Here is a 25,093-nt window from a genome sequence, read left to right as displayed (position 1 = left end):
ATCAAAGCCGACGCTGTCGGAACAAAAACAAAACATGCAGCTGATTCAGATGTGTGTTTTATTTTACAGATGCGGTACAAGGAGGCGGGTAAGAAGGGCGTGAACTCCTGTTTGTACTCTCTTCTGCCGGAGACTCTGGAGACGGCTCACGCCAGAGAAGTGTCTGAGCTGCTCAGTGAGGTACGTTCACGAAGATCTTAGGCAGGAAATAATGAGAATAGATGTGAAACATCTAAATCATACCCTCTAAACAGCTGATCTCTATATCTGGCGGTATTATTATGGTATTATTATGGTATTATTACTGTATTATTATGGTATTATTGCTGTATTATTATGGTATTATTACTGTATTATTACTGTATTATTACGGTATTATTACTGTAGTATTGCTGTATTATTACTGTATTATTATGATATTATTATATATGGTATTATTACTGCATTATTACTGTATTATTACTGCATTATTACTGTATTATTACTGTATTATTACTGTATTATTGCTGTATTATTACTGTATTATTACTGTATTATTATGATATTATTATATATGGTATTGTTACGGTATTATTACTGCATTATTACTGTATTATTGCAGGTGAAGTATAAAGAGGAGGGTAAGAAGGAGATGAGCATCAACCTGTACTCTCTGCTGCCGGAGACCATCGACACCCAACACGCTAAAGAGGCGTCGAACCTGCAGAGTGAGGTATTCAGACGACTCTCTTCTCTGTTTCTAACATTATATATATTAATAATTAGAAATAGTAGATAACGTGGATCTCCTGCAGGTGAAGTATAAAGAAGGTGTGAAGCAGCAGATCCAGAGCAGTTTGTACCATCAGCTCCCAGAGACCACCGAGACACAGCTGGCCAAACATCTGTCTGAGCTGCAGAGCGAGGTACGCAGTTTAGATATGATTACGTTTATATCACGGACAATGAGAACAGCAATGTTTTATTGGTAATATTTAGCTGCTGAATGACCTTAACTATTGATTCAAGTATCTTTTAATGGGGACAAAGTCTTTACGAGTCTTGTAAACATATATTATATTATATTCTGCTGGAAAACACTGAAAAAAACCGTTTCTATAAGCATGAAACAAGATTTTAAATGTATTCTTTGTGGTCTTAAAACATCTTAAATGTTACGCTGGAAACCATTGAAATGCACAAAGACAGATGATATTCAATAACCGAAGGTTGTGTGTTTTGTGTGTGTGATGTCTGCAGGCAAAGTATAAAGAAGCAGGAAAGAAGGAAGTGAACTCTTGTCTTTATTCTCTTCTGCCTGAAACTCTGGAGACGCGACACGCTAAAGAGACGTCGGAGCTGCTCAGTGAGGTACAGAGAACACGGTGTGACGTCAGACATCAAGCCTCCATGAAGACTATATTCACTTCCTCATGTCCATCTTCTTCAGATTAAGTACAAGGAGAGTGGGAAGAAGCAGAGGTCCAGCTCCCTCTACTCCATGCTGCCCGGTACCTCAGAGACCAGCTTCGCCAGAGAGGTGACGGACATGCAGAGCGAGGTACGCTCCTCTGATCCACCACGGTTTAATAGAACGTCAACGACAGCGACACAAAGTCAACCGGAAGTAAATGTGTCTTTTTGAGTTCATAGAAGACAATTATAGAGGAAGATCTTAAGTATGAAGCACGACCTTTTATTATTAAGGAGAACTATAATACGTTTAAACCTAAACGTATTTGTTTGGATGAAGCCTGAGACTGAAACCAAACGAACTTCAGGAGCTAAATCCGGTTTGAAACACTCAGAGACGCTCAGAGGTCCAGAGCAGGAAGCTGCTTCATCACATCACATGTTTTCTATCATGAGTCATCACAGGCGTGATTATCATCAGAAAAGCATCAAAGAGCTTTTCTGTGTTGCTGCTTTTCATTTGCATTTCAACGACGACGTCACTAATGAGGCCAAAGAAAGACCATGAAGTATACTCACACGATGAAACACAACCAAGGGAAATGAATAAAGAGACGATGTTTAAACGAATAAAACAGGTTGATTGTTGATATTGTTTGATTCGTCTGAGCAGCAGGTTGTTCTTCCTGTTATTACACTGAAGCGTCTTTAACTCTTCATGTTGTCTTTTGGTTTACAGACAAAGTACAAAGCGGACGGGATGAAGAGCCTCTCACAGAGCGTCTACTCTCAGCTCCCACACACCGCCGACACTCAGTTTGCCAAAACGGTTTCAGAGCTTCAGAGCGAGGTGATGAATCGACGTACTTTCATACGGCACATCGTTATTTCTACATCTGAAAAACACAAAACAAACATGTTTCCCTTTAAATGTAACTGACAGTATGGGTTTGTGTTTTATGGGAACGTCATTTTAAAAGGAACTTAAATCATAACTTGTCTGAAGTTTCTCTTTTCGTTTTGAGCTGAACATGTCTGTTGTTGTTGTTGTTGACGTGTTTCAGATGAAGTACAAACGGAAGACGAAGGACGCGTCCAGCTCTCTGTACTCCACTCTGCCTCAGACTCTGGAGACGCTTCACGCCAAAGAGGCGTCTGAGCTGCAGAGTCAGGTAACAGACCTGCAGCCACACACGAGCATCCATAATCTAATATGATAATCATTACACTACTGTCTCCTGTTTGTGTTCAGCTGAAGTACAAGAAGAAAAGTAGTTCCCCGGTTCTGTTCCAGCGGCTGCCTGAGACCTTAGAGACGGCCCACGCTAAGGAAGTCTCTGAGCTCCTCAGCGAGGTGACAACAGGACGACGTTCACGCTCCACAACTCCGGCTTTAATAAAGGAAACGGCTGCAGCATGACGTTTGTTTTGTTTGCAGGTGAAGTATAAAGAGGAGGGTAAGAAGGAGATGAGCATCAACCTGTACTCTCTGCTGCCGGAGACCATCGACACCCAACACGCTAAAGAGGCGTCGAACCTGCAGAGTGAGGTATTCAGACGACTCTCTTCTCTGTTTCTAACATTATATATATTAATAATTAGAAATAGTAGATAACGTGGATCTCCTGCAGGTGAAGTATAAAGAAGGTGTGAAGCAGCAGATCCAGAGCAGTTTGTACCATCAGCTCCCAGAGACCACCGAGACACAGCTGGCCAAACATCTGTCTGAGCTGCAGAGCGAGGTACGCAGTTTAGATATGATTACGTTTATATCACGGACAATGAGAACAGCAATGTTTTATTGGTAATATTTAGCTGCTGAATGACCTTAACTATTGATTCAAGTATCTTTTAATGGGGACAAAGTCTTTACGAGTCTTGTAAAAATATATTATATTATATTCTGCTGGAAAACACTGAACAAAAACGTTTCTATAAGCATGAAACAAGATTTTAAATTTATTCTTTGTGGTCTTAAAACATCTTAAATGTTACGCTGGAAACCATTGAAATGCACAAAGACAAAAACATCTGTCTGAGCTGCAGAGCGAGGTACGCAACGATGTCTCCTAGAAATTACGTTCCAATGCAACAAAGTTTTAAATAAATTACTTTTGGTTTCACAGTGACACAAACAACGGTCTCCTGGGTGAAAGTCCTCCCAACGCAGACTTGTGTGGACTTTGATTAGAACTAGAGGTGCAACGGATAAAAGAACTCACGGTTCGGATCAGAGATCACGTTTTCACGAGCCTGAAGGCATCATAATGTAACTGAAGTGAACCTCCGTTGGTTAGCCGTTAGCGGTGCTGCTAACGTTACTAGCTCACCTCCTGCTGGTTTAAACACTGATTGGTTGTTTACAATGAGACATGATCAGAGATCAGAGACTAGAAACACATCAATGTCTTTATTTATAGAACTTTATGGATATAAACTTTATTTCACATTGTGATGTTTAATGTTAAACTGTCTCATATCTGCAGAACAAGTACAAGGAGGCGGGTAAGAAGGAGGCGAGGACGTCTCTGTACTCCCTCCTCCCTCACACCATGGACACGCTGCACGCTAAAGAAGCTGCAGAGCTGCTCAGCGAGGTCAGAACCAATCAACGGCTTCTCTACTCTCTGATTTCTGAGAGTTGATTGGTTCTCACCGAAACCACCAATATTGCAACGCAACGTCTATATATTTCAGATCAAATACAAAGAGAACGTAAAGAAGGAGACGGCCGGCTCGCTGTACTCCACTCTGCCTGACACGTCTGACACCAGCTTCTCCAGAGAGATGACCAGCATGCAGAGCGAGGTACAGAAAAACACAGGAAACACAGAGTACATGAAGATACCTCTCAGGGAATGTGTGATAAACATTTAGACCCGAGCTTTGACTGAAAGATGCCCTTCATACAGACTTAGAATCACACTAGGTGACTCACTAAAGCACCAAACGTGGATTAATCCGACGCTGAAAATAGCCCCCGAACAAATGCTCTTCTGTCCTCGTGTTTGTTTGAAAGTATGCGTTTGTGTTTTTGAAGACTTGCGTCTTCAGTTGGAACCAATGGGCTCAGATACAACAACATATTAGGACCATTGTAGATGGAAGTATTTATAAATCAGGGAGCCGGGGCGGAGGGGTAATATTCAGAGAAAATTATGAAATTCTCTGAGATAATTTTTTTGTTTTTTTCTGGAAAATGTGTCACTTAAATCAGAATTTGCAGTTTTCATAATATTTGTCAGTATCTTGAGGTTTAAAATATACGACTTTGTTTTACGGCCAAAACTAACTTCAGCTGAACAAGGAAAAGACAAACTAGCATCAGAGACGGGATCAGAGGGGTCTGAAGAGTCGCTAACAGGATCTTTCTGCTCAGGATTATAAATCAAACTCATCTCTTTTGTTTTCCGTCTTTTCCAGAACAAGTACAAGGAGGACGGGAGGAGGAGCCTCCCTCACAGTTTCTACTCTCAGCTTCCACAAACAGCCGACACTCAGTTCGCTAAAACGGTCTCTGAGCTGCAGAGCGAGGTGAGTGGAGACTGAAGCTCTTCACACATCCTGTAAAATGTTACCAAAGTTTTCACCCTCCTAAATGTTGTCCTCATGATTAGTGGCGTCCTCTGAAGACAAAGTGGAACCCAAAGTTGTCCTGACAAAGATAAACGTTTATCTGATTCCAGGTGAATAAATGCTGAATCAGACGTTCACCGCTACGCCGACCACACTCAACTTTATATTTCAGTGTTTCTCTTACGTCAGCACTTCTCTTCAATACTATAAATTATTTTTATTAATCAGTATCTCGTGATGTCAAAACCACAACGGTGTATTAAAAAAATATAAAAGAGATAAAAATATGGAGATAAGGGAGGAGTTTGTTTTTTTTTGATTACATTTTTGAAAAAAACTTGAATATTTTCTGAAATTTTAAAGTCATAAATCTGCGTCAAAAAAACTCAGAAATTCAGAGAATAAAGTCCCAAATTATTAAAAAATGTATAATAAAAAAAAGAAGTAAAAAACAATTTGAAAAGAGAAATATAAATAGTGTTTCTTTCACGTTTCTTAGTTTTTTTCATTAAATATTAACCCTGTAGAGTAATTCTTTAACTGGACAGAAGCTCAGAGACAACAGGTCTGGACACATCTGGAGTCCTCATGACTTAGTAGGTTTTTAAAGAGGAAGTGCGATTGGAAAGCGGTTTGAAGCAACAAGCTCATTTGTTTTTTTAGATGAAGTACAAAGAAGCAGCAAAGAAAGGAGAGAGCAGCTCTCTGTACTCGACTCTACCGGAGACTCTGGAGACGCAGCACGCTAAAGAGGCTTCACATCTGCAGAGTCAGGTACACAAACACACACAACATCTGGAACTCACTTTTCTTAATTGACAGCTACGATCAGAGGTGGTGATGCACCTGAAGCTGGTTAGGGTCTTAAATTCTTCTCTGCAGCTTACTCACCTGTCTTCTTGTATTATCTGACAACTGTTCAATCTGTACAACACTCCCTCTAAGACAGATGTGTCTTTAACTTTGCAGCTTTGTTCACCAGGTCAAGCACCTTTTCCTCAGCATGTCGATGTGTTTTATTCTGCTTCTATTTCCTCTCTGATCTGGTGATGTTTGTTCTCTATAAACCGAACCACATGAAGTGATTGTTGTTGTGTGTTTTGACCACGTGTGACTGCAGCTGAAGTACAAGCAGAGTTTAAAGAAAGACTCCAGTCTGTTCCACCTGATGCCAGAAACCAACGACACTCAGTTCGCCAGGCAGCAGACGGAGATGCTCAGCGAGGTACGAACGCTTTCTGCAACAAAATGTTGGGATTTTGTGGTATTCATACATCTATATTTGACCGATTAACACACAGAGATAGAGAGTGTGTGTCAGATTATGTTCTGCTGTAGTAAGAGAGCTCGTCTCTCAGCTGTGTTTCTTCTTTTCCTCACAAGGTCAAGTACAAAGAGGAGGGGAAGAAGGAGATGAGCGTCAGTCTGTACTCTGTGCTCCCCGACACCGTCCTCACCCAGCATGCTAAGCAGCTCACGGACATGCAGAGTGAGGTGAGTTACAATGCAGACTTCATAGATCTAGGAATTTACTGCCAACACATCCACACAGGATGAAGCCTTTGATTTATTAAAGATGAGTGAGCTGCAGCACAACACATGATGGGTATTTAGTTTTTCCCGTCCTATGTATCTTCGTACAACGGTTCGTATGATATCGTACGAAAAGTTACTCCTCATTTCACATTCCTACGAAAGTCCAGCAACAAAGAGTGACAAGTGTCGATTTCCGCTTGTTACTTGAAAACAGTCTTTTCAAAATAAACTTCCATCTTCTCAGGAAACAACTTAGTTACGTTTAATAAAAGATCGTGAAATATTTAGTCAAGTTTTGGAAAAGATCGTGAACTACTTAGTTAGTTTTAATAAAAGATCGTGAAATATTTAGTTAAGTTTAGGAATAGATCATGAAATACTTAGTTAGGTTTAATAAAAGATCGTGAAATATTTAGTTAAGTTTAGGAAAAGATCGTGAAATATTTAGTTAAGTTTAGGAATATATCGTGAAATACTTTGTTAGTTTTAATAAAAGATCGTGAAATATTTAGTTAAGTTTAGGAATAGATCGTGAAATACTTAGTTAGGTTTAATAAAAGATCGTGAAATATTTAGTTAAGTTTCAGGAATAGATCGTGAAATACTGAGTTACGTTTAATAAAAGATCGTAAAATATTTAGTTAAGTTTAGCAAAAAGATCGTGAAATATTTAGTTAGGTTCAGGAAAAGATTGTGAAATACTTTGTTAGCTTCAGGAAACGATCGTCAAATATTTAGTTAGGTTCAGGAATAGATCGTGAAATACTTAGTTAGGTTCAGTAAAAGTGTAAATGTATTTAGAGTCTACAGACATGACACTTTCAGCACGAAACCTGAATCCTCACTGTGTCTCTCAGGCTAAATACAAAGAGGCCTGTAAGAAGCAGACGTCAACGGCTCTTTATCACCGACTTCCTGAAACTCTGGAGACGCAACACGCTAAAGAGGCCTCGCAGCTGCAGAGTCAGGTAAACACGGAACAAAAACAGTAGAAATCCTCTCCTGTGTTTGTGAAATATAGATTAAAGTTTACTCATAAACATGCAAACCCACCAAACCCCCCTCGAGTTTCTGCATGTTTTAGAAGTTGTTGTTTTATCTCAGATGTCTCATTCGTCCCTTCTGTGTCCTGCAGATCTCGTACAAAGAGGCGGTGAAGAAGCAGTCGTCGTGTCCAGTTTACCACCAGCTGTCCGACACTCTGGAGACGCAGTTCGTCCGAGAGCTCACCGACATGCAGAGCCAAGTACGAGCAAAGCTGCTTCACAGCCGCACATTTTAGATACGACATTAAATCAGCAAAAGTAGATCCTCAAGTTTTTACAATGCACATCATCCTGATTCGATAATAATATTTGATATTCAGAGAAACATGAGACATGTTGTTGTTATTGGAACACTCAGCACAAGATCCACCTGAATTCATCGTGAGGAACTTTTATCTGGTCCTGAACCAGTCTCAGTGTAGTCCTGATCCTCTATATGAACCAGTCTCAGTGTAGTCCTGATCCTCTATATGAACCAGTCTCAGTGTAGTCCTGATCCTCTATCAGACCTCCATCAGTAAAGAGACCATCAGAGAGAAGATGGTCTGTTTCTATAGAGTTATTCTTGATGCTCGTCATCGGAGCCACCGGGTCAGATTCTGGTGAAACCAGATGAAATCATGCAGGTTTACCAGAAACTCCTTCAGCTCAGACTCCAGCAGAGACCGGTCCACCGTGGACAGACCCAGATCCTCCAGCAGAGACCGGTCCACCGTGGACAGACCCAGATCCTCCAGCAGAGACCGGTCCACCGTGGACAGACCCAGATCCAGACCCAGAGATAAAAGTTCCTCAGAGTAACTTTAAAGGAAATTTTCCAGAGCTTTCAGTCACAAGTCATGGACTTTGTCAGTGGATGAAATCTGTTCATCTCTAGCTGATTAAAGAGAAATTAAAATTATGAACTATTTTTAACAGATGGCAGGTTCTCAGTCACTCTATAGTTATAGAGTGAAGCAGTGTGCGTGCGTGTGTGTTTGTGTGTGTGTGTGTGTGTGTGTGTGTGTGTGTGTGCGTGTGTGTGCGTGTGTGTGTGTGTGTGTGTGTGTGAGTCGACTCTAGATGCTGTGATGTGATGGATTTCTGTCGTGAAGCCCCGGAGAACTCTTTAGTTATGAATGAATGAATGTATTATGAATGAGTGAGGCTTCTTTTCTGTTTCTGTGGAGCTCTCAGTGGTCTCTGTTATTACACATCCATCGGTCGTTGTTCATGGTGTTATTACTGATTATAATCTGTGTCTGATGGCAGAACAAGTACAAGGAGGCCGGGATGAGGAACCTCTCTCAGAGCTTCTACTCTCAGCTTCCACAAACAGCCGAGACTCAGTTCGCTCAAAGTGTCTCTGAGCTGCAGAGCGAGGTGAGAGGACCGTTCATAACGTGTTATAACACATTGAGCGAGGCGAGAGGACCGTTCATAACGTGTTATAACACATTGATCGAGGCGAGAGGACCGTTCATAACGTGTTATAACACATTGAGCGAGGCGAGAGGACCGTTCATAACGTGTTATAACACATTGAGCGAGGCGAGAGGACTGTTCATAACGTGTTATAACACATTCATGCATGAATAGATGCAGCAGAAACACTAGTGGATGTTTTGTGCCACTGGGAACATAAAATTAAAATTAAATAATATAATATGATATAATAGTAATAATAATAATAATAAATAATAACAATAATTCTAATGATAATAATAATAATTCTAATGATAATAATAATAATAATAATAATAATAATAATAATAATAATAATTCTTAGTTGTAGCATTAATGGTAATATGTATTTTAATTTACTGTTTCTACCATATACACAATAATAATATTTGTATTATTTCTGTGTGTTGAATAGAAACTTATATTTTTATCAGGAAAACACAAATAAAAAGAGTTTCCTTAAAGAAGAAAACGTTGTTTTGTGTCTTTCAGGCGAAGTATAAGAAGACAGGGAGGCAGGAGGCCGGCAGCTGTCTGTACTCTGTGATGTCAGAGACTCTGGAGACTCAACACGCCAAGCAGGCCTCTCAGATCCAGAGCCAGGTACCACCACACACCGGAGCACGTCCATGCACCGCATGTGATGTACATCTGAACCTCAGGTCTGATCCCAGTCCAGCTCCTTCAGGGCATGTAAAACAACGTTACAACTTTATTCACTGTTCAAGACTTTACAAACATGACAGAGTCAGAAACACCTGCAGAGCACTGAGATTAAGCTGTAATACTGTGCTGTAGTACTCTGTAGTATTTTGCAATCCTTGTACTTTACTTGAGTAATATTTATTTTCTGCTACTTTCTACTTCTACTCCACTACTAGGGAAACATTGTTATTTTTACTGCACTATATTTATCTGATTAACTTAAGTTACTTTGCAGATTCAGATTAAAATATAATTTAGGCATTAATTTATTGACAGAATGTGACATAAAGTCTTTGCATGTTTGTGCAGCGTTTGAGTTAATGTTAACAGTTGTAATAGTTTGTGTTATCAGACACACTGACTAACGAGCGCTGTCGTCTCTGCAGCTGAAGTACAAAGAGGACGTGCAGAAGTCGAGCAGTTTGTTCTCCAGCCTTCCTCGAACGCTCCAGACCGAGCAGGCCAAGGAGGCCACGGAGCTCCAGAGTCAGGTGACCAACTCGGACAAACAGCAGTTCAACATCTGGAACACTGCAGCGCAGCGCGTGTCATGTGACGAGAAGTTATCATTTTACTGCAGGACTCCTGTCCGTCTATTATGGAGGCAGTAGACCAGACTCTGTGTTCTGAGAGCTAGAATCAGTAGAATCACTGTCTCTGTGAATGGAGTCTGGTGTCTCTGTAGAGAGTAGTGTGTGTGTCTGTGTGTGTGTCTGTAGAGAGTAATGTGTGTGTCTGTGTGTGTGTAGAGAGTAATGTGTGTGTGTCTGTGTGTGTCTGTAGAGAGTAATGTGTGTGTGTCTCTGTAGAGAGTAATGTGTGTGTGTCTGTGTGTGTCTGCAGAGAGTAATGTGTGTGTGTCTGTGTGTGTCTCTGTAGAGAGTAATGTGTGTGTCTGTGTGTGTGTCTGTAGAGAGTAATGTGTGTGTGTCTGTGTGTGTGTAGAGAGTAATGTGTGTGTGTCTGTGTGTGTCTGTAGAGAGTAATGTGTGTGTGTCTCTGTAGAGAGTAATGTGTGTGTCTGTGTGTGTCTGTAGAGAGTAATGTGTGTGTGTCTGTGTGTGTCTGTAGAGAGTAATGTGTGTGTGTCTGTGTGTGTCTCTGTAGAGAGTAATGTGTGTGTCTGTGTGTGTCTGTAGAGAGTAATGTGTGTGTGTCTGTGTGTGTCTGTAGAGAGTAATGTGTGTGTGTCTGTGTGTGTCTCTGTAGAGAGTAATGTGTGTGTCTGTGTGTGTCTGTAGAGAGTAATGTGTGTGTGTCTGTGTGTGTCTGTAGAGAGTAATGTGTGTGTGTCTGTGTGTGTCTGTAGAGAGTAATGTGTGTGTGTCTGTGTGTGTCTGTAGAGAGTAATGTGTGTGTGTCTGTGTGTGTGTGTCTGTGTGTGTCTGTAGAGAGTAATGTGTGTGTGTCTGTGTGTGTCTCTGTAGAGAGTAATGTGTGTGTCTGTGTGTGTCTGTAGAGAGTAATGTGTGTGTGTCTGTGTGTGTGTGTCTCTGTAGAGAGTAATGTGTGTGTCTGTGTGTGTCTGTAGAGAGTAATGTGTGTGTGTCTGTGTGTGTCTGTAGAGAGTAATGTGTGTGTGTCTGTGTGTGTCTGTAGAGAGTAATGTGTGTGTGTCTGTGTGTGTGTGTCTGTGTGTGTCTGTAGAGAGTAATGTGTGTGTGTCTGTGTGTGTCTCTGTAGAGAGTAATGTGTGTGTCTGTGTGTGTCTGTAGAGAGTAATGTGTGTGTGTCTGTGTGTGTGTGTCTCTGTAGAGAGTAATGTGTGTGTCTGTGTGTGTCTGTAGAGAGTAATGTGTGTGTCTGTGTGTGTGTGTCTGTAGAGAGTAATGTGTGTGTGTCTGTGTGTGTCTGTAGAGAGTAATGTGTGTGTGTCTGTGTGTGTCTGTAGAGAGTAATGTGTGTGTCTGTGTGTGTGTGTCTGTAGAGAGTAATGTGTGTGTCTGTGTGTGTCTGTAGAGAGTAATGTGTGTGTCTGTGTGTGTGTGTCTGTAGAGAGTAATGTGTGTGTGTCTGTGTGTGTCTGTAGAGAGTAATGTGTGTCTGTGTGTGTCTGTAGAGAGTAATGTGTGTGTCTGTGTGTGTGTGTCTGTAGAGAGTAATGTGTGTGTGTCTGTGTGTGTCTGTAGAGAGTAATGTGTGTGTGTCTGTGTGTGTCTGTAGAGAGTAATGTGTGTGTCTGTGTGTGTGTGTCTGTAGAGAGTAATGTGTGTGTCTGTGTGTGTCTGTAGAGAGTAATGTGTGTGTCTGTGTGTGTGTGTCTGTAGAGAGTAATGTGTGTGTGTCTGTGTGTGTCTCTGTAGAGAGTAATGTGTGTGTCTGTGTGTGTGTGTCTGTAGAGAGTAATGTGTGTGTGTCTGTGTGTGTCTGTAGAGAGTAATGTGTGTGTCTGTGTGTGTGTCTGTAGAGAGTAATGTGTGTGTCTGTGTGTGTGTAGAGAGTAATGTGTGTGTCTGTGTGTGTCTCTGTAGAGAGTAATGTGTGTGTCTGTGTGTGTGTGTCTGTAGAGAGTAATGTGTGTGTTTGTGTGTTTCAGGTGAAATATAAAGCGGGAGGAAAGAAGGAGGCCTCGTCGTCGCTCTACCACCTCCTCCCCGAGACGCCGGAGATGCATTTCGCCAAACAGATGTCAGAGATGCAGAGCGAGGTGCAGCGATGGGATCACACACGGAAATCTACTCTCTCGTGTTACATCTTTTATATATCTGTGTTTTTATACATCTTTGATGTGTATATCTGTGTTTTTATACATCTTGTATGTCTGCAGACTAAGTACAAGAAGGACAAAGAGGATCTGTCCAACACGTTGTTCTCTCTGCTGCCTGAAACTCTGCACACTCAGTTTGTGAAGGAGATGAATGAGACTCACAGCGAGGTGGGAACCTGATCGTTCTTCTTGATTCTGAATCTGCATTCATCCTCAAATATAACATATAAATATAAAATATACATATTACTGTTTGACCCTAAGCTTTAACAGGCGAGATGTTCATATTCAAGCAAGGATGGAATAATAGTTTGAATATGAACATCTTGCACTTATTGTGTCTTAAACTGTTAAAGTTTCGGGTCAAACAGGGGCGACAAGCTGAAGTCCTATTGGTGGACAGCTGATGATGTCACAGAATTTTGGCCAATGAGCGACCAATCAGGATGCACGTCTGATAAGAGTTGGTCTGAAGGAGATTGTACATTTTTAGATGTTGGTGGTACAAGAACGGATTGAAGGACGACTGCGTGGTTGGTTTAATACTGTGTGTGTGTGTGTGTGTGTGTGTGTGTGTGTGTGTGCGTGCGTGCGTCAGGTGAAGTACAAGCAGGCTGGGAAGCAGCAGACGGCGTCTTCTCTTTACTCCAAACTGCCCAAAACTCTGGAGACCAAACACGCCAGAGAAGCGAGTGAACTACAGAGCGCAGTGAGTGTCTCTCCTCCTTCATCTGAACTCTATGTTTACTGCATCAGATCAATACGCAACAGGACAACTATAACGGAGATAAAGAGTGAGTTTAATGAATGAATTAATAACACAGAGGCGTCTTTACCTTCATCTCACATTAAATATTTATCTTTACAGTTTAGCTGTGATCCCAATCAGGAGACTGTAATGTTTAGTTTTTCTATTAAAATCTCATTCTTCAGCAGGAAACCGTGTTCTACTGATTTGACATCTGGATAAGAGAGTTGGATGAGAGATGAATGTGTTGTTGGAAAGGTTAAGATTCAATAAGAAGAGCAGGAACCCTGAGAACTGTGTGCATGTATTTTATCTTGCTCGGTATATTGAAGTCAAATCATTGTTTTCTCTTCATTTTATTTGTTTTAGTTTTTGTGAAGTTAATCATAGCTGTTACTCACAAATCACAAAATATTAAATATGAAACGCATGAGACACAACAGGTGTACGTGTGCCACAGCATTTGTGTGAACCGGCCCTTTAAATCATGACCTGGTTGGGTTACAAACTAAGACTGGCTTCACTGGAGCTGGATCTCGTTCAGTGTTGTTGTTGTTTTTGATTCTTTGTTGTTTTTCCGACAGAAAAAGTACAAAGACGAGGGGAGGAAGGAGATGACGTCGTCTCTGTACTCTCAGCTTCCTGAAACCTCAGAGACTCTGTTCGCCCGAGAGATGACTGAGATACAGAGCGAGGTACAGCACACACACACACACACACACACACACACACACACACACACAGACTCTCACACACACACACACACACTGACCTCACCAGTAGAAGACCTTGTGTTGTTTGATGGACGTCCTCCTGAACTTGTCGTCTCTAGAACAAATATAAGCAGAGCGGGAAGAAGAGCCAGAGCTCCAGCGTTTACTCTCAGCTCCCAGAGACCAACGACATCCAGTTTGCCAAATCTGTTTCTGAGATACAGAGTGAGGTACGGAGAGATATTACTTCCTCTAAGAACATCACGATACTGACCTCAGACGACATGGAAACAGGTCACAGACTGCTGTTCTTCTCTTGTCCTCTAGAGCAGGTATAAAGAAGCCGGGAGGAGAGACGCGTCCGGCTCGCTGTACTCCACGCTGCCTGAGACTCTGGACACTCTGCACGCTAAAGAAACTTCTCAGCTGCAGAGTCAGGTGTGAACAGATGATCCGGGTCTCACTGGGGGAACAGACATAAAGCGCTGAAGCTGTTATCTACCACCAGACTCCACTGACAAAAACAAAGTACTCACCGACTGAGGCAGCAGTAGAACCAGCAGCTCCTGGTCAAAGGAGTCTGGTGTCTTTGTAGAGAGCATAGATGACAGAAAGGGATGTTTGAAGGCAGAGCTGGTGCTCCATCTCCTACAGCTGATATAGATAAGTACCTCATGCAACTCCAAACTGTCCCTTTACTTCTCTCGGTTTCCTTCCGTCTCCGTGCAGGTGAAGTATAAGCAGGACGGTAGGAAGGAGGCGAGCGGCTCTCTGTATCACCAGCTCCCTGAAACCACAGAGACACAGCTGGCCAAAGAGCAGAGAGACATGTACAGCGAGGTGAGGAGCCCCCCGAGAGACCGACACAAGTTTTAAAAAGCGTCTCTGCCGGGAGGCTGAGCTCCGTGTGCTTCGTTCTCAGGTGAAGTACAAAGAAGAAGGGAAGAAGGAGGTCGGTAAGAGCCTGTACTCGCTCCTCCCCGAGACCGCAGAGACACAGTTTGCCAAGCAGATGTCAGAGATACAGAGCGAGGTGAGGACCCTGAACGCCTCGTACAGATGCTCTGCATTTTAACCTGAATATATTATGTAATTTGCATAATTTATCATGATAAATGCAATGCAGTTTAAGTCAAAGCTGCATTCAAGAGCAGTTGAATCATTGTGTTCCCAAAGATGGATAAATAATCTGTATTATTGCTGTAGTGGCAAATGTCTTCTTCTGTCTAAATGCGTCATAAAATGACAATATATTTTCAGACAATAAGAAGTATATTGTTTCATATTGTTCTCTGAGACAAAGCACCATAAGAACACAGAGGAAACAAAGGAAGAACTGGAGCATTTAATGATGTTAATCCACCTTTTCTTTTCTTTTGTCTGCAGACTAAGTACAAGAAAGACAAAGAGGATCTGTCCAACACGTTGTTCTCTCTGCTGCCTGAAACTCTGCACACTCAGTTTGTGAAAGAGATGAGTGAGACTCACAGCGAGGTGGGAAACACTTCTATTCTTTGTTGTTGTTGATTTTGGTTTTCAGAGAATGTGTGCGTCAGTTCAACGTCCTCAGAGACTCACCTACGTGTGTGAGCTCCGTCTCAGACACTCCACCGTGTTAACGCGCTGCAGATAAACTGACCTCCGCCGTCTATTCTGGTCGTGTTATCAGAAGCACATTCATGGCTGCTGGATACCTGTTACTCTTCATCTCCACACACTCAGAGTGTTTCTTCTCTCTGCATCAACTCAGCTTTTAATATTACACAGTATTAGTCCGTATGGATGCAAGTACGTGTTCTGTCTCTCGTGATGTCGTGTTTGTTTGACCCCGTTTCTCTCTGCAGGTCAAGTACAAGGAGGCAGGAAAGAAGGAAGCCAACAGCTCTCTGTACCACCAGCTGCCCGAGACTCTGGAGACGCAGCATGCTAAAGAGGCTACCGAGCTGCAGAGCGAGGTACGCACAGTATCCATCATTCACACGCCCTCCTGCACACGCTCAGTGCGATCGACGGCGTGATGCGCCGTCCGCAAACCTGCTGCATTTCTCCGGAGGGAACGTCGCTCTTCAAATGAGCGAATGAAAGAATAATACGCTTCACTCTGAGACACTTGGCTGAAGGCCGAGCGTGTTTGTGATGCTGGTTGTAGCGCCGGTAGAAGAGAGCGTTATGTAACTCAGACAGACAGCGAGCTGGAGGCTGAGCACTGAGAGTCTGTAATCATGGGAACATGGCTCAGTCTCTCTTTCTGCTCCTCTAACGGTTCATGAATGTTCACTACTCACTCACTCATTCACTTCTTCACTGGCTCATTGTAGACTCTTAATCAACATATTTAGTCTGTTCCAGGAGCTGGGGCTGGTTTAGATGGAGCTGAGCTAAACCCACAGTAAAGTAAGCTAAGATCCTTGTTTCCTTCAGAACAAGTACAAGCAGAGCGGGAAGTCGTCCATGTCGTCCAGTCTCTACGCTCAGCTGCCGCAGACGGCCGAGACGCAGCTCGCCGCCAAGATGTCCGACCTGCAGAGCGAGGTTATAATCCACACGAGTGTTTACACACACCGGGTACACATGAGGGTGTATTCCTTGTTCCTGAATGAGCTTCATGTCCCTCTGCTCAGAGTAAATACAAGGAGGACGGGATGAGGAACCTCTCTCACAGCTTCTACTCTCAGCTTCCACAAACGGCTGAAACTCAGTTTGCTAAAAGCGTCTCTGAGCTGCAGAGTGAGGTGAGCGAGACTGGTTTCATTTCATAAATCATAAAGCTTTACATTCTCCTAATACCACGTTTACCACAAATACTAACTAATACTCTGACCTTCCCATTATACATGAGTGTGATCCACATCTTTCTCTCCAGGGTGGTTGTTGTGTTGAAGAAAATCTACTTTTATGTTTTGTCTTAAATTCCACACTAACAGAATACGCAAATACACAATATTTCCGATGAAATATTAGAGCACACAACACTAATATTATCCCAGGATGCAGTGCGGTAGAGATAACGATGGCAACCTCCGGTTCTGAAAAGTGAATCCAAAGCTTCATGTGTTAAAGCTGCATTCTCTCTAGTGTCCACCAGGGGGCGACTCCTCTGGTTGTATAGAAGTCTATGAGAACATGACTCTACTTCTCTCTTGATTTATTACCTCAGTAAACATTGTAAACATGAGTTTATGGTCTCAATCTCTAGTTTCAAGTCTTCTTCAATACAGCATGATGTTCATTTAGTACATTATGGTCCATTTAGAGTCACACAGACCATAAAGCAGGGGATGCTTTAGGGCGGGGCTACACGGTGATTGACAGGTCTCTACCAGAGACGTATACGGCGTCTCTACGTCACTCCTCCTCAGTCTCTGTGCTGTGACTGCCAGCTAACAGAGCTAACAGAGCTAACAGAGCTAACAGAGCTAACAGCTGACGGTCTCCTCAGGCTAGGTACAAGGAGGCGAGCAGGAAGGAGGCGAGCAGCTGTCTGTACCACCAGCTACCTGTCACCATGGACACGCTGCACGCTAAGGAGGCCACGGAGCTGCAGAGTCAGGTAACGAGATGGAGCCTGAGCTCTAATTATATATGATTATATTATATCATTCCATAATGTGTGCAGCTTGTTTAGCCCGGCTCAGTCCTGGTGTGGTTTACTGGGTTCTTCGTCTCCTCTCCAGCTGAAGTACAGAGAAGGAGGTAAGAAGGAGCAGAGCTCCAGCCTTTACTCCGCTCTGCCTCACACGGAAGAGATGAAGGCTGCTAAAGCTGCCATGGAGCTCCAGAGTCAGGTGAGTCTACACCGTGGTGTCACGGTGTAGACACAAGCTAACATGAACACAACATGCTTCCTGTTGACTTCCTTCGTCCTCTTTGTGTTGGTGTTGTAGAATAAATACAAGCAGAAAGGCCGGCAGCAGATCAGCTGCAGTGTTTTCCACCAAATGCCAGAAACCAAAGAGACGGAGTTCATGAAGCAGATCTCTGAGCTTCAGAGCGAGGTGAGATGCTCTGTGTAGGTGAAACCTCTATATATATATTATATATATATATATATATATATATATACACAGTATATTACGGAGCCAAGCGATGGGGGCAATATTCAAATAAAAGATTCTGAAATTAGGATATCAAAATTGTAAATTTACAAGAAAAGAACTCTCTGAGGTTAAAGTCACAAATGTACATCATGAGTCGTGTTCTTGTGTTAAGGATTCACCTGAGGATATTCATACACATACATGTGTTTACTTTCATGTTCTCTTGTGATGAGGTCGATCCAAACATTCAAAGTGAGAGCATCGTTTTCCTTTATTTAAAAAAACACAACTTTCCTAATTTTTTTCCTCCTAACTTTGTGAATTTAGTGAGTTGTTGTTTTTTCTCGTAAATTAATCACTTTAATTGCACAGAATGCAATTATGATGAGAGTTTTATTGTGAATTCTTCATAATTATTATTATTATACCTACAGTCCTAATATGGTGTCATAACATGACAATATATTTCATATTGTTCTCTTAGACTGAGTACCAGAAGAACACAGAGGAAACAAAGCATCAGAAGAAGAACTGGAGCATTTAATGATGTTAATCCACCTTTTATTTTCTTTTGTCTGCAGACTAAGTACAAGAAGGACAAAGAGGATCTGTCCAACACGTTGTTCTCTCTGCTGCCTGAAACTCTGCACACTCAGTTTGTGAAGGAGATGAATGAGACTCACAGCGAGGTGGGAAACACTCACTCTCTGAATATTTCATATACATATATATATATGTTGTTCCTTTTGTCTTTGCGGCGTTATGAACTGTGCGGTTATTGATCTCGTGTTGTTGTCTTTCTGCTGCAGAGTAAATACAAGGAGGCGAGTAGGAAGCAGCAGGTGAGCTCTCTGTACTCTGTGCTGCCGGAGACCAAAGACACTCAGCACGCCAGAGAGCAGACTCAGCTGCACAGTGAGGTACGAACAGTCACTGAACTCTGTCAACACCTTGTCATAGTTTCCATAATGTCCATAAATTGGTGCATTTCTAATCAGAATTAACACATTAATATAATACTTAAAGCTGATATTTGCACCTTTATACAACACTTAGTATTGCTTGTAGATGTGGTTGTCCTGCTTCTTTAGATGCGTTAGATGTGTCATCACTGGGCTGGTGTTCTGTGTTATGTTGCGCTGTGAGGAGTTGTGTGTTGCGTTGCAGAAGGCGTACAGGGAGGAGGGGAGGAGGGAGGCCGGCTGCAGTCTGTACGCACACATGCCCCAAACCATCGACACCGTGTTCGCCCGAGAGCTGAGCAAGACGCAGAGCGACGTGAGTCTGAGTAACAGCTTCAAACTCTCACACATAAGGAGTTCATCTTACTCTGAAACAGCAAAGACTCTCTGTGCTGTCAATGAAATATTAAATATTGACTAACATCAAAACTGAGTTCCACTGAATAACTCGTCTAAAACTTGAAGATGTGAACTTCAGTTGGAAGCTGTTTGTTTTGTTTTATGACAAATGAACCGAATCTGATGTTCAATACATGAACGCTCTGTCTTTATCTATCTGCCTATTATCTAACTCCTCTCTCCTCACTCCTCTCCTCTTCTCTCCTCCCTCCTCTCCTCCTCTCCTCTCTCCTCTCTCCTCCCTCCTCCCTCCTCCCTCCTCTCCTCTCTCTTCTCTCCTCCCTCCCTCCTCTCCTCCTCTCCTCTTCTCTCCTCCCTCCTCTCCTCCTCTCCTCCCTCCTCTCCTCCTCTTTCCTCTCCTCTCTCCTCCCTCCTCCTCTCCTCTTCTCTCCTCACTCCTCTCCTCTCTCCTCTCCTCCTCTCTCCTCTCCTCCTCTCTCCTCCCTCCTCTCTCCTCCCCTCCTCCTCTCCTCCTCTCCTCCCTCCCTCCTCTCTCCTCTCTCCTCTCTCCTCCATCCTCTCCTCTCTCCTCTATCCTCCCTTCTCTCCTCCTCTCTCCTCCCTCCTCTCTCCTCTCCTCCTCTCTCCTCCCTCCTCTCCTCCTCTCCTCCCTCCCTCCTCTCTCCTCTCTCCTCCCTCCTCTCCTCTCTCCTCCCTCCTCCCTCCTCTCCTCTCTCTTCTCTCCTCCCTCCTCTCCTCTCTCTTCTCTCCTCCCTCCTCTCCTCCTCTCTCCTCTCTCCTCCCTCCTCTCCTCCTCTCCTCTTCTCTCCTCCCTCCTCTCCTCTCTCCTCACTCCTCTCCTCCCTCCTCTCCTCCCTCCTCTCCTCCTCTCCTCCTCTCCTCCCTCCTCTCCTCCTCTTTCCTCTCCTCCCTCCTCTCCTCCTCTCCTCTTCTCTCCTCCCTCCTCTCCTCCTCTCCTCCTCTCCTCCCTCCTCTCCTCCTCTTTCCTCTCCTCTCTCCTCTCTCCTCCCTCCTCCTCTCCTCTTCTCTCCTCCCTCCTCTCCTCTCTCCTCACTCCTCTCCTCCCTCCTCTCCTCCCTCCTCTCCTCCTCTCCTCCTCTCCTCCCTCCTCTCCTCCTCTTTCCTCTCCTCTCTCCTCCCTCCTCTCCTCCTCTCCTCTTCTCTCCTCCCTCCTCTCCTCCTCTCCTCCTCTCCTCCCTCCTCTCCTCCTCTTTCCTCTCCTCTCTCCTCTCTCCTCTCCTCCTCTCTCCTCTCCTCCTCCCTCCTCTCTCCTCCCCTCCTCCTCTCCTCCTCTCCTCCCCTCCTCCTCTCTCCTCTCTCCTCTCTCCTCCATCCTCTCCTCTCTCCTCTATCCTCCCTTCTCTCCTCCTCTCTCCTCCCTCCTCTCTCCTCTCCTCCTCTCTCCTCCCTCCTCTCCTCCTCTCCTCCCTCCCTCCTCTCTCCTCTCTCCTCCCTCCTCTCCTCTCTCCTCTCTCCTCCCTCCTCCCTCCTCTCCTCTCTCTTCTCTCCTCCCTCCTCTCCTCTCTCTTCTCTCCTCCCTCCTCTCCTCCTCTCCTCTCTCCTCCCTCCTCTCCTCCTCTCTCCTCTCTCCTCCCTCCTCTCCTCCTCTCCTCTTCTCTCCTCCCTCCTCTTCTCTCTCCTCACTCCTCTCCTCCCTCCTCTCCTCCCTCCTCTCCTCCTCTCCTCCTCTCCTCCCTCCTCTCCTCCTCTTTCCTCTCCTCCCTCCTCTCCTCCTCTCCTCTTCTCTCCTCCCTCCTCTCCTCCTCTCCTCCTCTCCTCCCTCCTCTCCTCCTCTTTCCTCTCCTCTCTCCTCTCTCCTCCCTCCTCCTCTCCTCTTCTCTCCTCCCTCCTCTCCTCCTCTCCTCCTCTCCTCCCTCCTCTCCTCCTCTTTCCTCTCCTCTCTCCTCTCTCCTCCCTCCTCTCCTCCTCTTTCCTCTCCTCTCTCCTCTCTCCTCTCTCCTCACTCCTCTCCTCTCTCCTCTCCTCCTCTCTCCTCTCCTCCTCTCTCCTCCCTCCTCTCTCCTCCCCTCCTCCTCTCCTCCTCTCCTCCCTCCCTCCTCTCTCCTCTCTCCTCTCTCCTCCATCCTCTCCTCTCTCCTCTATCCTCCCTTCTCTCCTCCTCTCTCCTCCCTCCTCTCTCCTCTCCTCCTCTCTCCTCCCTCCTCTCCTCCTCTCCTCCCTCCCTCCTCTCTCCTCTCTCCTCCCTCCTCTCCTCTCTCCTCTATCCTCCCTTCTCTCCTCTCCTCCTCTCTCCTCCCTCCTCTCTCCTCTCCTCCTCTCTCCTCCCTCCTCTCCTCCTCTCCTCCCTCCCTCCTCTCTCCTCTCTCCTCTCTCCTCCATCCTCTCCTCTCTCCTCTATCCTCCCTTCTCTCCTCCTCTCTCCTCCCTCCTCTCTCCTCCCTCCTCTCTCCTCTCCTCCTCTCTCCTCTCCTCCTCTCCTCCTCTCCTCCCTCCCTCCTCTCTCCTCTCCTCCTCTACCCCCCCCTCCCTGTGTAGAAGTCCTATAAGGAGCAGTACAACCTCCAGAAGGGGAGGTGTAGCTACAGCTCCATGAGAGCTCTGCCGGAGGTGGACCACGCCATGGAGGTCACCAAGAAGCAGAGTGAAGTAAACACAAGTTTCTTCTCAAGGAAACGAAACACGAATGTATCACTTTGAGATCAAAGAGCAGCGACTCAAACTTGAACAATGTTTCAGTTTCTATCTCAGTTTCTTTATTTCAGTCTTGTTTTTGAAAACAAAGATGTTTTAAGACGAGACAATAAAACGTTTAACTCCTAGATATCTGCAGGTGATTAACGATATATACGTCACTCCTCCTCACTCTATATATGGTCTGTTATGGTCCATTGTGGTCCGTTGTGGTCCATTGTGGTCCGTTGTGGTCCATTGTGGTCCGCTGTGGTCCATTGTGGTCCGTTATTGTCCGTTGTGGTCCGTTGTAGTCCGCTGTGGTCCGTTATGGTCCGTTATGGTCTGTTATTTGATGGCACTAATGACTTCCTGTGCTGGTCTCAGGTCAGCTACAGAAAAGGCAGAGAGGAGCTCCATCACTGCAACTCGCTGGCAGACAGACTCGACATCCTCAACGCCACCAACGCCACCAAGCTGGCCAGCGACGTGAGTGTGTGTGAGTGTGTGAGTGTGTGTGTGTGTGTGTGTCTGTGTGTGTGTGTGTGTGTCTGTGTGTGTGTGTGAACACGTAACTACGTCCCATTCACAGGCTGTCCCCCTGAGTGGAGCCGCTGATTAATTATAGAAAAGACTGAAGTGAAGTTATGTAACGACACACATAGACACTGTTGTTTACTGTGTGTGTGTGTGTGTGTGTGTGTGTGTGTGTGTGTGTGTGTGTGTGTGTGTGTGTGATATCCACAGGTGGCCTATAAGAGGAACACTAAGCAGCCCGTTTACAGCGACGGCTCTCTTTTGGACAGAACCGACATCCAGCACGCCAAGGAGGTTTCAAAGCTGGCCAGCCAGGTAACACACACACACACACACACACACACACACACACACACACACGCACGCAGTCTATCCAGCATGCATTGGGGGGGGGGGGGGGGGCAGTCCGGACAGATCACTCAGCCTGTTTTCACGTCTGCAGCTGAAGTACAAGGAGAGCTTCGACAGAGATTTAAAGGGCCAGAGGCCTCGTTACAACCCGCTGGACTGTCTCTCCTTCAGACACACACAAGCTGCTGCTGCTCTGGCCAGTCAGGTGGGTGTATATCTATATCTATCTATATCTATATCTATATCTATATCTATCTATCTATCTATCTATCTATCTATCTATATGTATATATGTATATTTATATATATGACAGAAAGACATTTCAGAGTAAAACTGTGAAAACGTTTCTTCACTACAAAATAAAAGTCCTGCTCCTCTAGAAACAGAACCATGATGAGTAGAAGTAGAGAGAACTAGAACTTTAGTCTTTAGTGAGAATAACAGTTATGATGTCATCAATCATTAAGAAAGAAGAAGAACAAGTTTGATTTATTATACAAAATATGGAAAACAATGGAATCTAAATATTCAACATGTTCCCAATGTTGGAAAAATAAACATTTTTCAAAATAAACTTCCATCTTCACAGGAAACCGTAGTTATGTTTAAGTAAAGACGGCCGTGTGGGTTCACAATAACTGGAGAAGAGTCGTTACTGAAGTTACGTGACTCATCAGCGTCGACTCCTCGTGTCACACGGGGATCGAACAGCGGTCTGCCGGGTGACACATCTCCTCCCTGTGACGGATTTATCCGTCTTCATACCGCCGTGTTCACCATTACGTGGAATCATAGTGTGTTTGTATTTCAGGTGACAGAGACACGGTTCAGTTTGCTCTCCAGACTTCCTCAAATAAATCTGAATATCACAAAATACAGATTGGGTCTGTTGTTGTTTAGAACTATGACATCATGTCTTTATGTAAACATGATGTCATAGTTAAACTGAACTCAACAGAAGAATCAGATTAGTTTCCTCCGGTTCACCTCAACACGCTCCTCTTCATCAACCGTCCCGATGAACAGTGTGTGTGTGTGTCTCTGTGTGTGTGTGTGTGTGTGTGTGTGTAGATGTGTGTGTGTCTCTCAGTGTGTGTGTGTGTGTGTAGATGTGTGTGTGTGTGTGTCTCTGTGTGTGTGTGTGTGTGTGTGTGTGTGTGTGTGTGTAGATGTGTGTGTGTCTCTCAGTGTGTGTGTAGATGTGTGTGTGTGTGTGTCTCTGTGTGTGTGTGTGTCTGTGTGTGTGTGTGTAGATGTGTGTGTGTGAGTCTGTGTGTGTGAGTCTGTGTGTGTGTGTGTGTGTGTGTGTGTAGATGTGTGTGTGTGAGTCTGTGTGTGTGAGTCTGTGTGTGTGTGTGTGTAGATGTGTGTGTGTGTGTCTCATTCACTTTGACTCACTCTATAAATTCATCCTGTTGTGTGGGTGTAACCATGGCAACCTTTTTGGAAGGCAAATGAAGAGAGATTGTAGGACGAGAGCTGGAGAAGTTGAAGAGGATGCACACACACACACACACACACACACACACACACACACACACACACACACTCTCACACACACACACGCCTCCATGGTTCAGGCTCAGTGGGCTCGTTGCCCACTCAGCCGTTCACTTCACAGCGTTGCGTAACGGCTCGTTGTGTTGAGCTGGTGCAGCAGCAGAGAGACTCTCAGCAGCTTCTTTTGTCCAGTGAAGACGGTTTCCATGTGGAAACGCATTCTGGCACCTAAAGTGTTGTGAAGCAGAGGAGGAGCTCACTGTTCACCTCTGGAGCTTCTTCTAGGAAAGATGAGGAGCAGCAGCATCTCCTGTCAGAACCCTGGGATTCTTAGCACACGTGTGGTCTCATACTGAGGAGTACTGTGTGTAAACTGTGGCTTTAACTAGTATCTATTCATCTGATCAGGTCTTGTTGTGTCCTCCAGGTGAAGTACAAGAACCAGAACCAGAAGCCTGACTCCTCAGACCTGCCCAACCTGCTGCAGCTGGAGCACGTCCTGCACGCCACCAAGCTGCAGAGCAACGTACGACATCGTCGTTCCGCTGCTGACATGGTCCTCACAAGTGTGGAAGGACAGATATAAATGTGTGTGTGTGTGTGTGTGTGTGTTCAGGTGGAGTATAAGAAGAAGTACAAAGAGATGAAGGCTCAGTACCACACGGCTGTGGACACAGCTGAACAGCTCCACCACAAGGAGAACGCAGTGCTGCACAGCCAGGTTACTCTTCATACTGACTCCTCCTCCTCCTCTTCCTCCTCCTCTTCCTCCCTCTGTTCATCAGTGAATTTAAATGTGTGTGTCTCCAGGTGAAGTACAGAGAGGAGTACGAGAGGAGCAGAGGTCG

At 44.5% G+C, this 25,093-nt stretch overlaps 1 protein-coding gene across 4 annotated transcripts in view; it reads left to right on the top strand.

Annotated features, from left to right (window-relative positions):
• The window catches only part of LOC142937477 (LIM zinc-binding domain-containing Nebulette-like), a 63,980-nt gene that overhangs the window by 30,616 nt on the left and 8,271 nt on the right, over nt 1–25,093 (top strand). Inside the window, exon 5 of one of the 4 annotated variants that reach the window (XM_076080433.1) lies at nt 25,056–25,092. The exons of the other annotated variants lie outside the window; for them this stretch is intronic. Coding sequence (XP_075936548.1) covers nt 25,056–25,092 — 37 coding nt within the window. The remainder of the gene's footprint in view (nt 1–25,055; nt 25,093) is intronic. 4 annotated transcript variants of the gene reach the window in all.

Source organism: Anarhichas minor, unplaced genomic scaffold, assembly GCF_050575085.1.
Source record: "Anarhichas minor isolate MPS153535 unplaced genomic scaffold, ASM5057508v1 ptg000074l, whole genome shotgun sequence".
NCBI lineage: Eukaryota > Metazoa > Chordata > Actinopteri > Perciformes > Anarhichadidae > Anarhichas > Anarhichas minor.
This window is presented reverse-complemented; position numbering and strand designations above follow the sequence as displayed.